General features: G+C 35.0%; 1 protein-coding gene and 2 pseudogenes across 1 annotated transcript; all 3 read left to right on the top strand.

The window, feature by feature from the left end:
• Window positions 1-244: 244 nt before the first annotated feature.
• On the top strand, window positions 245-3,752 carry LOC129285306 (cysteine-rich receptor-like protein kinase 10). The gene is made up of 7 exons (XM_054920938.1): window positions 245-1,309; window positions 1,749-1,886; window positions 1,963-2,084; window positions 2,174-2,384; window positions 2,498-2,735; window positions 2,895-3,045; window positions 3,144-3,752. Exons 1-7 carry the CDS (start codon window positions 424-426, stop codon window positions 3,372-3,374), a joined length of 1,977 nt encoding a protein of 658 aa, XP_054776913.1. The 5' UTR covers window positions 245-423; the 3' UTR covers window positions 3,375-3,752.
• A 709-nt stretch (window positions 3,753-4,461) lies between these two features.
• Window positions 4,462-8,114, top strand: LOC129285309 (cysteine-rich receptor-like protein kinase 10; annotated as a pseudogene).
• Window positions 8,115-9,189: 1,075 nt separating this feature from the next.
• On the top strand, window positions 9,190-10,041 carry LOC129286090 (ATP synthase subunit alpha, chloroplastic-like; annotated as a pseudogene).
• The last annotated feature ends 3,019 nt before the right edge of the window (window positions 10,042-13,060 follow it).

The raw sequence follows: 13,060 nt of genomic DNA, 5'->3' as shown, positions 1-13,060 counted from the left end.
GGATAATAATAAGCTCTAAAATATAACCAGATTTTTTTATTTAAATTTATAATTATGTCAATACACAATTTAACAAATTTTATTATTTTTATATATTAAATCAAAAATAAAATAAACCAATCGATTTTAATCATATTATTTTTAATATTAATAATTTCAACCAAATAATTTTTAACAAGATTGATTAAAAAAAGTGTGAAAAACAGCTTGTTTAAAACCGTAAGAGCCTTCAGTCAAAAAAAAAAAAAAAAAAAAAACCTTAAGAGCCTGATTTGAAGCCCGAACGTGAAGAAGGGAAGGGAGGACTTTCATGGACTAGCTTCATTGACTCGAGAGAGGAGACGTCAACGAAAAGATCTATTGCAGACCTCATCATATGAACAGCAAGAACTCATCCCTAGTGTAGGTTTCCAAGTTCCAACCATGGCTGGCGTCTCAGAGACTAACAGAATCATTACTATAACCAACTCTTCCTTCAACCTCATCCTCCTTCTTATGTTTCTTTGCTTCCTCTGTTCTCCCATCTCTGAAGCAGCAGAAGCCCCCATTTTCCTTCGGCAAAACTGCACAGGCACCGAAACCTTCGCTCAAAACAGTACCTTCCACTTCAACCTCAGAACCCTCCTCGATTCCTTAGCTTCCCACGCCACTGGCCACATCCAATTCTTCAACAACACCGTTACCACCGCCGCTGTCAGAAACCACTCCGACACCGTCTATGGCCTCTTCATGTGCCGTGGTGACGTCCCCCAGGACCTCTGTGAAGAATGCGTTTTTAACGCTACTCACAGATTCGGAGCCTCCTCTGGCACGTGTCCGTTTTCCAAAGGGGCTATACTCTGGTACGATGAGTGCATGGTTCGGTATTCCAACCAGTATTTCTTCTCAAAGATGGAGACAAGGCCGAGAATGCGCCTCAGGAACATCGGCAATGTCACCGACAATGTTAAAGAAAGGTACATGCGTTTAATGTATACAACCTTAAACGAAACGGCAGACAAGGCAGCGAAAGCTCCGATAGGGGTTGAGAAATATGCGACGAAGACATCCAATCTTTCTGCATTTCAGACGCTGTACTGTCTGACACAGTGCACGCCGGACCTGTCTCCCCAAGATTGCAGAAAGTGTTTGAGTCTTGTGATTGAGGATGTTGCGTGGTGCTGCACTTACAGGATCGGAGGAAGAGTTCTTTATCCAAGTTGCAACTTCAGGTATGAATTGTACCCTTTCTATAGACAACAGGCTTCAGTGGCTCCGACTCTCGCACCACCAGCACTTGTGAATTCTACACCTTCGTCGGAAGACAAAGGTCAGTTTAAAGATGATTCTTTCAATTAAATTTGCTTGTTTGTGTTGAAATTATTTTCTTGTACCGGAAAAAATGCAAGTGCCCAGATAACAGCAGTAGGCGTGAGGAAATTGAATGGTGATGAGTGAACCTAGTGAGCAGGGTAGACTAGACGAGTAATCAAAGAACTTCTGGAGTGTGAGTGAAGTGAAAGTGAACACATGAAAGGGGCTCACCACTAAGAATAACTGTGACTAGCTCTGCTAACAAGCCATTGACATAGAATTTTAACAGATAACCATAAAGCAGATGCAGGTATAAGGTGCTAAACCTTGAATGGAGATGAGCCATAAGCTGTCAATATGTTGAGAAAACGGGAATTATAGATGATTATGATGAAATTGCTTTCAATATCTGTGAAATAAATCTACAGCTAGTTTCATCATTTGGAACGATGCAGGTAAAAGTGGGAAATCTTCTGGGACAGTTGTTGCAACTGTGGTTTCAATTACAGTGGCTGTGCTGCTGTTTATAGTGGGAGTTTGTTTCTTGAGCAAAAGAACAAGGAAAGAGTATGACACTGTGGCAGATGGAAATTGTAAGGATCCACATAGTGATCTCAAAGTATCTAACTTTTTTCATTTATCTTACACATATACCATTTGGTTCTGCAGCTGCAAATGACATCGCTACTTTGGACTCACTGCAATATGATTTCAGTACTATTGAAGCCGCCACAAACAAGTTCTCTGCAGATAACAAGCTTGGTGAAGGTGGATTTGGAGAGGTTTACAGGGTATTGAGTTTGTATGCTTTTTGGTTGTCCTACATGAAGGAAATTAGATTGTTTTGCATATATCAGTTGATTATATGAATAAAACTCAGGGTATGCTTCCAAATGGACAAGAAATCGCTGTTAAGAGGCTCTCCCAAGGCTCTGGACAAGGTGGAGAAGAATTTAAGAATGAAGCAATGGTGGTTGCCAAGCTTCAACACAGAAATTTAGTGAGGTTTCTGGGATTCAGCTTGCAAGGACAAGAGAAGATACTCATTTATGAGTATATGCAAAACAAAAGTCTTGATTACATTATTTTTGGTAGGCTCATCTTATCTCAGTTTTGTGTAGGGAACAATTTATATGCTTGATCTGACCTTAGCTTTTCCTAATTCGACAATTTGCTCATGGTTCCAATATTGTTAAATGTGTAGATCATGAGAAGCAAAGACAATTGAATTGGAGACAACGTTATGAGATTATCAAAGGGATTGTTCGAGGCATTCAATATCTTCATGAAGATTCAAAATTTAAAATCATACACCGTGATCTTAAAGCCAACAATATATTGTTAGATAGTGATATGAACCCAAAAATATCAGATTTTGGTATAGCAAGAATTTTTAGTATTGATCAGACTCAAGGAAATACTAGTCGAATTATTGGCACATAGTAAGTACAGATTTTCAGAAGCTATTGCATAAAGTATGTTTTTGAAAACATATATATTTTAAGCTGTTCCTACCTTTTGATATTTTAGCATCATTGTTTAAGCAAACAAAAAACAATGTCACCATTGGAGAGTTTTGTGCCATTGGTTTTACTTTGCAGTGGTTATGTATCACCAGAATATGCTATGCATGGAAAATTCTCTGTTAAATCCGATGTATACAGCTTTGGTGTCCTCCTCATGGAAATTATTAGTGGAAAGAAGAATAGCTCTTTCCATCAAACAGACGGTGCTGTGGACCTTTTGAGCCACGTGAGTATATCATTAATTACGGCTTGATCCTCATTGGTTTGATTCAAGCAAGTCATCAGCTTCAAGTGTAAAGGAAAATTCTACTGATTTTAATGCAGGCTTGGAAACTTTGGAAGGATGAAACACCCTTGGAATTGCTGGACCCCACATTGATAGAATCTTACACTCCAAATGAAGTTATCAGATGCATCCACATTGGTCTATTGTGCGTTCAAGAAGATCCAACAGATAGACCTACAATGGCATCTATAGCTCTGATGCTTGATAGTTACTCTGTGACTCTGCCAACCCCCTTGCAGCCTGAATTTTTTGTCCCCAGTTATAATTGATATCTATATATATGGTTAGTTAGTTGTTTTCTATTAAAAAAAACCATTTATCCACCTGTCATCTGGATTGTCACTGTGATCTCTTGTTTGTTGCTAAAAATAGAGTGCAGCAGAAGTTGATGTTGGACTCACAAGTGGTAAGAATGTGAGATTACCATGGCAGCTGCATGAGACATCTATGTCTAGAAGTTTGAATTTTTAGTTTGTAGTTATTTCTTTGTATTGAATTCCTTAGGTTTTGGTTTTTGACTTTTTTCTTGTTTGTTGAGCATAAGCACTGACCACTGTATATTTGAACACGAGTAATCTTACGCAAGTGAGAAAAAGCAACCTATGTGAGATAATTTCATTTGAATAATCAATAGTGTTATTTATTTATTTTTTGGAAATCTGGTGTAAGGACTGTTAATGATAAAGAAAGACTAATTCTTCTGGGTAAACTTCATTAGATAACACAATTATCAATGTTTCCGTGATCCAAATTGAAAATTATCAATTTCAGTACAAGTGTTGACTAACACACATGTTTATGTTTGAGAGAACCAACAAGATTTGATCTTTCAATCTCTTTTTTCATTTCAGTTCGGTATTCCTTACTTCTAAAACATAAATTTTTTTAATAAGAAAAAATTGACTCTGAACATTTAATCTGATTAATCAGCAAAAAATATTAGAAATTCTTGTTAAATGTTGCAAGTATCACGTAATATTAAGAATTCATTAGACCAAAATTGTAAAAATAAATCTTTCTAAAAGATAGCTATTTGTTAAATTATTTTTAATTAACTGCAAGCAAGTGAGTTCCATAATATTCGAATCAGTTGACTCATCACCTAATTGGAGGCGGCGATATGGGTTGCTCGTGGACTCTAGGTGATATGGCCTGCTCGAGGGGTCCCTGTCAGCTGCGTGAAGCACATGTGGCGGGTGAAGTTTTACTTTCATCATACAACAATCATGCATGTCGGTGTTTTTTTTTTTTTTTTTTTTCACTTGAAATGAAAAGAACAAAATGGATAGCAATTTTTCCATTTACAGAGCGAAAAACTTTAACCACTGGCTGGAATCAGACAAGTCAAGTTGGGCTACAACTTCATTTCTTTCCCTTGGCATTGACTTCTTTAACGATGTAGTTTCCCCACCAATCTTATCTTCCACTATTTGGTACACATCGAAAAACAAGCTTAATCAACAGTCAACGAACTGTTCGTTAATAACTTTGACTACAACCTTATTGCAATCAATCCAAGTATCTGTTCGCCAACATGTCCATCTTCATCCTTCTCTCTCTCTGGGCATTTCTGAGCTTCACAAGCGAAGCAGCTCCAGTTTTCAGAAGTCATGACTGTACTGACGGAACCTCTTTCTCACCCAACAGTACATTCCAAGCCAATTTGCATGTCCTTCTCTCTTCCCTTGTCTCCAACGCTTCGCTCCAGGACGGTTACTACCGTACCACCGTGTCCTCGGCAACCCCTTCCACCATCACCGGGCTTTTCCTCTGTCGCGGGGACGTCACCCCGGACTTGTGCCAATCCTGCGTCGCCACCGCATCCAAGGAGATGACACGCCTCTGCCCAAACCAAACAGAATCCATAATCTGGTACGATTTGTGTATGCTTCGTTACTCAAACGGGGACTTGAACCCCATGGTCCCTGCTGTGAATTTGAGAGATGCCGATACCATAGCTAGCTCCGAACGGGATAGGTTCGACGCCGTGCTGTCGAGCATGTTGAATAACGTGACAGAAAAAGCTGAGACAGGGAGGAAGTTTGCTACGGCGGAAGTGAACTTCACATCGTCGGAAACCTTGTACGGCCTCGCACAGTGCACTCCTGGCTCGTCCGATTCTCTTTGTAATTCTTGTTTCAGAAGTGCCATCGGATCTCTTCCGAATTGCTGTAGTGGGAGCAAGGGGGCAACCGTCCTGGTTCCATCATGTAATATAAGATATGAATTTTTTTCATTTTACAATATGACCCACACGTCCTCTGAATCACTATTTCCTCCTCCTTCGGGTAATGATTGGATTTTAGCTCATTCATGATCATTTATTCATGATGATATTTGTGGTTAATATTACAATATTTTGTGCAGGAAGCAGAAATATCTCAAAAATTGTTGCGATTGTTGTCCCGACTGTCGTTGCTTTGGCACTTTTCGTTGTGGGTTGTTGTTTCCTCCATAGGAGAGCAAGCAAGAAGAACAACTCATTTACAGAGGATGGAAGTAATACTAATATCTCCTTCCCCATCTCAATGATTGTTCTTGTTTCGTTACTGACATTTTTCTCCCCCAAGGTTGGATATGGTTTCAGTAATTTGGTGGCTGACAGATTCCTCTGTCTTTGTTTTCATTGAAGATGGGACAGATCTTTCAGAGATAGAGTCTTTGCAATTTGACTTGGCTACCATAGGAGCTGCGACGAACAGGTTCTCGGATGAGAAGAAGATTGGTCAAGGTGGATTTGGGGCGGTTTATAAGGTAGTTAGTTTCTTAATTGTAAATTGCCGTCATTTTTGTCTGCTAAACTGGGGAAATTGGTCAGATATCTTATCATGTTTTTCAGGGCATCCTTCCAAACGGACAGGAGATAGCTGTGAAGAGGTTGTCGGTAGCCTCCTTGCAGGGTGCATTGGAGTTCAGAAATGAAGCTGCTCTTGTGGCCAAGCTGCAACACAGGAATTTAGTGAGGCTGCTTGGATTTTGCTTAGAGGGGCAAGAGAAGATACTTGTCTATGAATATATCCCTAACACAAGCCTCGGTAAGTTTCTATTTGGTTCGAACCTTTTGACTACTCTTCCTATTCTTGGGATCTCTAAATCTAGTCTTTTATGCAAACAATTCATTCTTATATCCAAATGATTTATTATATTCACATGGTTTTATCCACTGGCGGAAGGAGGGAGGACCAACAGGGCCGTGGCCCCCCAATGTTTTAAAATTTTCTTTATATTATATAGATGTTATATAATTTTGACCCTCTAAAATTTATAAAAATTTTGTAATATATATGTTTTTTAATTTTAGCCTTTCTTTATTTTTAAATCCTGACTCCGCCCCTAGTTTTATCATTTTTTGCTTCTTAATCCTGCAATTACTAACTTGAAAAACTCATTTTGACAAACTTGTAGATGTGGAAAGGAAAAGAATTCTTGATTGGTCAAAATGATACAAGATCATATTAGGCATTGAGGAATGCTTTATCTCCATCAAGATTCTCAACTTAGAATAATTCATCGCGATCTCAAAGTTAACAATATTCTATTAGATACTAATATGAACCCAAAAATTTCAGATTTTGGCATGGCAAAAATCTTTTAGGATGGTCAAACTCAAGTAAATACAAGAAGAATAGTTGGGACTTAGTAAGTTTTACATAATTCTCATCTCTGGTTATTTATTAATTGTTTTCCTAAGTTTAATGGATTGATATTGTTTATATGTAGTGGTTATATGTCTCCAGAATATGCAATGTATGGACAATTTTCTGTGAAATCAGATGTGTTTAGTTTTGGCGTTTTAATTTTAGAGATTGTTACTGGCAAGAAAAACACTGATTTTTACCAACCGCATCAAGCTGATGACCTCTTAAGCTACGTAAGTAAACTCGCCAAGTGCAACATCTTTCTTCAATGTGAGCAGCAAACGCTTGGGAAATATATATAGATAATGGATTCTAGTGTGAAACAATTGACAAATTCCCAATTTGAACATTGACTTCTTGTGTAACCGCAGGCTTGGAAAAACTGGACACAGAAAACACCTTTGGAGTTGTTGGATCCAACAGTGGGAGGTTCATATTCAAGAAATGAAGTCGTAAGATGCATTCATGTTGCTCTACTATGTGTCCAGGAGAATCCTTCTGATAGACCTTCAATGGCAACTATAACACTTATGCTCAGTAGTTACTCTGTTACTTTGTCACTACCTCGAAAGCCTGCATCCTTTATGCGTAGAAGAACACCAAATAGGCTCAACAATGATGTCGATTCTGATCAATCTGCCTGTTCGATTCTATGGTCTACGAATGACGCATCCATTACAAAACTTTACCCTCGATAAAGGGTTTTTCTTACACCCTGTGTGCGTTTGACTCTTCAAATTACATGTCTTTTATGTGAATCTGGTTGAGTTCATAACTTCATATATATGTGTGTGTGTGTGTATATATATCCTTACAAATTTCAGGCCTGTTGCAGGCTTGCAGTTTCAGAATGGGGCTAACAACCTTATTCTCCAGGATATGACTCCAAGCTAAGTTATCATTCTCATGGAGCTGAGTCCAAAAGCTAAGCCAAGTGGTTTTCACAATATGATTGGGACTAAGCCTCCCTCATACCTCATTCTTGTTGGGTTTGTCTCCTATTAGTCAAAGGGCTTTCGCTTTCTCTATGAGAAGCTCAGAACCGGCCCTCCTCTGTTCTTATTTTCATGCATACCATTAGAATTGCAGAATGCAAGTTCTTAGAGCTTTTAAGATACAGGTTTCAGACGTAGCAAAAGTCTTTGCTGTCATTTTATAGGAGTCCAAAAAGAACAGGAATTCTTGCTGTTATTTTAATCTGACAAAATGAGCTCCATTTTCAGATTAAAATTGTGTTGTGCAAATTTTATTCTTGTTCAGTGATATTAAGTAAAATACAATGGACTGCTTCATTCGTAAATTTGCTTGGTAAGGAATTACAGTTTAAAGCCTTCCCCTGCCTCCAATGGAGGAGGCTTCAACCACCATTAACATTTTGAACAGTCATTCTATTACTTTGTCTTTACCTCAGCATCATAGCAGTGGAAAAACAACATATTTTAATTCAAAATATCAAGACTCAAAATATCAAAGCTCAAGCTTATGGGTTATTCTTCTTTATTTTATATTGTTTATTAAGCTCAACTTTCAATTCACTTACACTTAGCATCCTAACAATATTGGCATATAAAGCTTGACTCTAATCAACCTTGCAACTCTTCAATTAGATGGACTAGGAATTGATTCATTAATTACTGGAAGTATACCCACGATAAAAGCTTGTTCTCATTGTATTACTAGATATGGGATCCCTATAATAATGGGATTAAAAATTTAAAGCCACGAGCCTGATTTACTAGGCTTGATCAACCGAATATAACATGGCTTCACTTCAGAGGCGTCCATATTTGGTGATGGGAGCTTTCAGTTGCATCCAGAATTAGCATAGCTAATTAAAATTAGTTGACCCATCTCAAGTCATAAAATCGGAACTCATCCTCACATTCTTTGATTGATCATAACTAGAGAAAGCATATATTGGGGAAAGATTGAACTTGCTGGTGGAATGCTTGCAGATACATAAACAAGAGCTACTTGCAATAAGTAAATGCACACATGCATTTTGCACACTCCTCAGATGATAATTATATATATACTCCTCTGTCTCTAGTTTTAAGATCTAATTTTGAATATTAAACTGTCCCTAATTATATAACCTCCTTCACGAAATTTCAAAATAAAAGAAGAGGACAACGAACAACTTCATCAACTTCTCCATTTCTCAACTTCACGTGATTATTCCTTGAACTGGAAGAAAGTCCTTCTTCAGTGACCACTGTCCTACCGGGGTTTGCGTCAGCTAAATTTTGATGCTGCAGGTTAATTTTATTTGTACCTAAGAGTGTAATCAAGACTTTTGTTTTGCATATGCTTTGTAACAAGCCAATAACACTGAATATGCAAAATGTATTGCAAACAGGTTATTTTACTAAATTAACAAGCAAATATAAATAAAATGACGAAGTTAAATTATTGTTTTAACAAGTCTACTTCCTATTATAAATGAAATAATGTTGGTATTGTATTAATGGGTAATAGTTTGATGATACAAGAGAGAAGTTCTGTGAAAGCAATAGGAAGAATAGTTCAAATACCAGCAAGTGATGCTTATTTGGGTCATGTTATAAATGCCTTGAAAAAACCTATTGATGGTTGAGAAGAAATTTCAGCTTCTAAATCTCATTTAATTGAATCTCTCGCTAACAATATTATTTTGAGATGTTTCACTTATGAGCCTCTTCAAATAAGACTCATTGCTATTGATTCGATGATCCCTATAGGGTGTAGTCAACGAGAATTAATTATTGGGGACAGATAAATCGAAAAAACAATAGTAGCTATGGATCCACCATTCTCAACCAACAAGGACAAAATGTGTCATGCTTATGTATCTATTGGCCAAAAAGCATCTTCTATACCTTAACTGGTGACTACCTTACTAGAGAAGGGAGCAATGGACTACACTATTATAGTAGCCGAAATGGCGGATTCACCAACTACATCACAATACTTCACTCCTTATACAAGAGTATTTTTGGTTGAATATTTTATGCATCGTGAATGACACATTTTAATCATTTAGGACGATCCCTCCAAACAAGCACAGGCTTATCACTAAATGTCTCTATCATTAAGAAGACCATTGGGTCGTGAATCTTATTTGAGAGATTTTTTTTTATTTGCATTCACATCTTTTGGAAAGAGCCACTAATTCAAGTTTTTGGTTAGGTAAAGGAAGTATCATTGTGTTACCAATAGTTGAAACCCAATCGAAAGAAGTTTTAGCTATATTCCTACTAATGTAATTTCCATTACAAATGGATGAATATTTTTATCCATCGAAGTCGACAAGATTTAATATTGAAAATGTATTGTTAACATGTTCTTTCACTGAATCAACAAATTAACATTAATGAAATAATAAGTTTCTCAAACTTCCAATTTGGAAACTTGGTTTACTTTATATATAAGTTTTTGCATTATATAATAAAGAAATATCAATAGCTTAGTAGTTATATTAGTTTTAGTGAATCAATGAGTTATATTAGTTTTATTGTTAGGAGTCGGAGCTATTGCTTGGAAATAGGAGAGGAGAAATAGGCAAGAATAGTGTATAATGACACTACATCTTAACTCATAACTTAAAAATTCAAGTTTATAGGCTATTTTTTATTTTATATTAATTATAAGCTTAACTTTATCTGATGCGAGACTTTTTATATTGACTTAGGTTGATACACACTTGAACAACATAATAATCTCCCTTTTAAATTTAAGCCTATAAGCTCCCCATATTAAAAATGTTCCAACACCAAATCATTGCTCCTACAATTAAGGTGAGCCTGGTTTTTAGTTTATAAACGGTGGGATGCATTCCTTCATGCATGATAAAATTAATTAATTAAGGTCTTTTGGGTCTTCTCATTAATTTAAGTTTTTAAAATTTTATATTATAAATTTTGTAAAGTTATATACAGGATATGGATGTAAGGTCAAAAGGTTGTTTGTCTCTGTTTTCTCCTCGAGGTAGGGTTAAAAGATATGTAGATTTATAAGATTTTTGTTTTTTATTCACCGTTCCATGCCTGTCCCACTTGTAAGGTTGAACACAAAATAAAAAAATATCAATAGAAAATACCTGAAAAAAATTTATATTAATCAATGATTATTTATTATCAAAATTTAAATAGATACTTATCAATTTTGATTAATCTTTTATCAATAAATATTCATTTAAGTTTTAATAATAACTTATTATAAATTAAGAATAATCTATTTGAACTTTCTTTATTTAAATTTTGACAATAATTAGTTTTAAATTGATATAAATGTCCTTCAATAGTACTTCATCGTTATTTTTTTTAAAAAAAAAAACACTCTACCTCTTCTCATATATAATATGGACCTCTAGATATTTAGTCCCATGAAAAAAGTTAACCCCCTCCCCTCTAGAAAAGATAAAAGAAGTGGATATTTATATACTGTTTTCTGTTATTCTACTTATAAGAAAGAGAGAATAGTTTTTAATTTTTGTCCTATTTAAAAATTATGTCATTAACATTTTTATTATAATTTTTTTATCTTTCATTATTTTCTACATTAAAAAATATAAGGCATTTTTAAGGGATTTAATGTTAAAAATATAAAGTATTTTTTTTATTTTAAGGTGTAATTATTATATTTTTTCAAAAATGCCCATAATAAATAAATCTCTTTATATTTATTTTAAAGTAAAATATCTTAGTAATTAAAAATAAATATGAAAAGATGATGTTTATTTGAAGATAATTAACTCTATTGTTAAGGGGTGAGATTTAGCTAAAAATATCTTACATTTTTAAATAGAAAGAGTAAATATTAGTGAGAAAAGTATACCATTAAAATATACATATTTAATGTTACGAAAAAAAGCAAGCATATTTAATAGGGATAAAACTAAAAACGTATTAAATTTTTGGATGAAATTAATGAATTTTAAGATTTCTTATAATTATAATAAAACATGTTGAATGTGGCTTATACAAGATCTAAGGATGATTTTCCCATATTTTTATTAAATAAAAATAAATATAAAAAGATAATATCAATTTAAGACCGTTAATTAACTTATTAAGAGGTATAAGTTGATTAAAAATGTCTTAAATAAAGAGAGTATATTAAAAAAAAATGGCCCCCTCTCAACTTGAAGCCTGGTTCCGCCCGTGCTTGGCTGATTAATAATCCTTTAAATAATATAACAAGCATTCAACAACGCATTATGTTTTGTAGATGCCAAATCCCAATCATATTCCACTGACCCAGAAAAGGTTTAAACAATGCACATAATATTAATTGATAATTAAAATGAAAATTTAAAGGGTCAAAAGATGGTTTGTGTATATGTTCATGTGCCCACAAATAATGTAAGATTGTGACTGCTTTGAGGCAAACGGCAGTTGTTTGCAGGAGTTAAAATTAAAAGTTTAAACTTGTCTTCTCAATATCTCAAACTATATGCGCGATGGTTCTTTTAATTGCGCCCATCTCTTCTTAGCTTTTTCCATGTACTTTCGCATCGCTGTGTTGGCGATATTTTGTTTGGTATTTGGCGTCAAACGGTCTGATGTGCCAGACTTGTCGATCATACGGTGAGTCATGAAATTTTCTACCACAAATTTTCGAGTCAAGAATAAAGAAAATGAAGAGAGATGTAGAAAAATGGAAAAACATTGTGATGGGAGCACATATGGTATTGATACTATTATAAAAGAAATTACATAAAGTAAGATGAAAACAAAAATAAAAGAAAAGGGCTGGAGAGGCAAGACTGCAGTTCTATTAGGTGCTGTTGCTCTGTTGGATGTGTAATGATCTACTTTAAATTAGTGTTCCGAAAGACTGAACTTATAGAAGCGCTCATGAGAGAATGTGCTCCTATTAATGTTTCGGTAAAAAAAAAATAATAATAAACAAATAAATAAATCAAGTTTCACTTTTTAGGATTATTTGTTGCAGGTTTACTTTAATTCTCTCCACTTGCCCAAGATGCTTGGATTATCATTTCGTTAAAAGCAATCTCCTCTTCCAGAAGCTGTTTTGGCCGAAATAACATCAGATTTTAGCTCAAATACAATGGCGTGTGAGTTTTGTGTTCTGTGTTTGAAATGAGAATTGCGTTTAATTATATCTTGTAAAAGAATGTGAATGTCTGTAGCCATTAAATATGAACAAGGCTTCCATAGAATTAATACAAGGCCATTCGGTATTTAAAATTGAATGTAAAAGGAAGAAAAAATGAAGTGAACATAATTGTATGAGTTAGAAATTTTATATGGGCCACTAGCCAACAAGAAACGATAAAGAACAATCGTTATTTAACAATGATAATATAAGTATAC

This window comes from Prosopis cineraria, unplaced genomic scaffold (genome assembly GCF_029017545.1).
Source record: "Prosopis cineraria cultivar Desert tree isolate PC_DT_omini unplaced genomic scaffold, ASM2901754v1 PC11, whole genome shotgun sequence".
NCBI lineage: Eukaryota > Viridiplantae > Streptophyta > Magnoliopsida > Fabales > Fabaceae > Prosopis > Prosopis cineraria.
This window is presented reverse-complemented; position numbering and strand designations above follow the sequence as displayed.